Raw genomic sequence first — 1267 nt, 5'->3', positions numbered from 1 at the left:
TGCAGCCCATTAATTCAAACAGAGCCCTGGTCTACATGCAGAAGACTTATGCTACATTCAGACCGCACGCAGCAAATGCAGCAAAAACACGCGTGCTGCTTCATTTTTATGCCTGTACCAGTTTAGTTCTGACGTGCGGCTAACGCATCTTTGCTGCTCTGGTTTCGCGGTGGAAAAAGTGAGTCTGATGCCCATATTTAACAAACTAAATATTTAGCTACCTTGGTGCTAGCTAAATATTTAGCTTATTTGCAAATTAACCTGCTGAAAAGTGGAAGTGAACTACCAAAGTAAAATCCTGGGAATTTCTATACATTTAGTATATGAAAAAAATTGTTTTATTTGGTCATAGGCATTTGTTTTAACAAAGGGGCAAATGTTTAGGCACCTTCCACAGCTAGCACTAGCACCAAGCTAGCAAAATATTTAGTTTGTTAAATAAATATTTAATTTGCAAACTAAATATTTAGTTTGTTTAATAAATATTTAGCTCCAAATTAAATATTTAGTTTTTTAATTTAATATTTAGCTTCGAACTAAACATTTGATTTTGCAAACTAAATATTTATTTGAAGCTAAATACTTTTTTAAGAAGTAAATATTTTATTGGGAGCTAAATATATATTTAACAAAATTAATATTTAGCTAGCTTGGTGCTAGTGCGAGTGAGACATCTAGAGCTGTGAACTTTTAAACCCTGCAGTTTCATCGTACAGTGTGAGCTGTAGCTGCTTGCAACGATTGAAAAGAATCGCACAGCGTGTGCACAGCTTAACAAATAGATGCATATATTTGAACAGCCGTGATTTCTAGATAAAAGCTATAGTGGATAAAATCCTTTCAGGTTTGAGTTCAATTGGTCAGTGGGGAAAATGACGCTTCTAAGCCATAGATATACTCGGCTTACATCCCACTCTGTTGTTTTTCTTCATGTCTTTACAGAGGATGCAGGGACTTATTTCCCCAGCATTAAGAAGGATCCTGGCCGTTACCTGCAGCCGTGCTCAGACTCTGTGAAGACCTGGCTGCGCAGCATGAAAACCGCTGGGAAGGTCCTCCTCCTCATCACCAGCTCCCACAGTGACTACTGCAGGCTGGTCTGCGAATACATCCTGGGGTAGGTGACTGGAATGGAGCTGACTTTCACATTTAGCTGGGGGGGGGGGTTACCATTAGGCAATACTAGGGCCCCAAGTTCCTGGGGGCCCCATAAAACTCTGTTTACATGTATGGTTAAATCAACTATTCCCTTATTTGTGCACATTAA

At 39.1% G+C, this 1267-nt stretch overlaps 1 protein-coding gene across 1 annotated transcript in view; it reads left to right on the top strand.

Annotated features, from left to right (window-relative positions):
• nt5dc1 (5'-nucleotidase domain containing 1) overlaps nucleotides 1-1267 on the top strand; it is a 97054-nt gene that overhangs the window by 57518 nt on the left and 38269 nt on the right. The window contains exon 7 of the mRNA XM_015398677.1: nucleotides 943-1117. Within this exon, the coding sequence (XP_015254163.1) occupies nucleotides 943-1117 (175 nt within the window). The remainder of the gene's footprint in view (nucleotides 1-942; nucleotides 1118-1267) is intronic.

This window comes from Cyprinodon variegatus, unplaced genomic scaffold (genome assembly GCF_000732505.1).
Source record: "Cyprinodon variegatus isolate N-32 unplaced genomic scaffold, C_variegatus-1.0 Scaffold950, whole genome shotgun sequence".
Taxonomy (NCBI): Eukaryota; Metazoa; Chordata; class Actinopteri; order Cyprinodontiformes; family Cyprinodontidae; genus Cyprinodon; species Cyprinodon variegatus.
The sequence above is the reverse complement of the archived record's forward strand: the minus strand, read 5'-3'. Positions and strand labels throughout refer to the sequence as shown.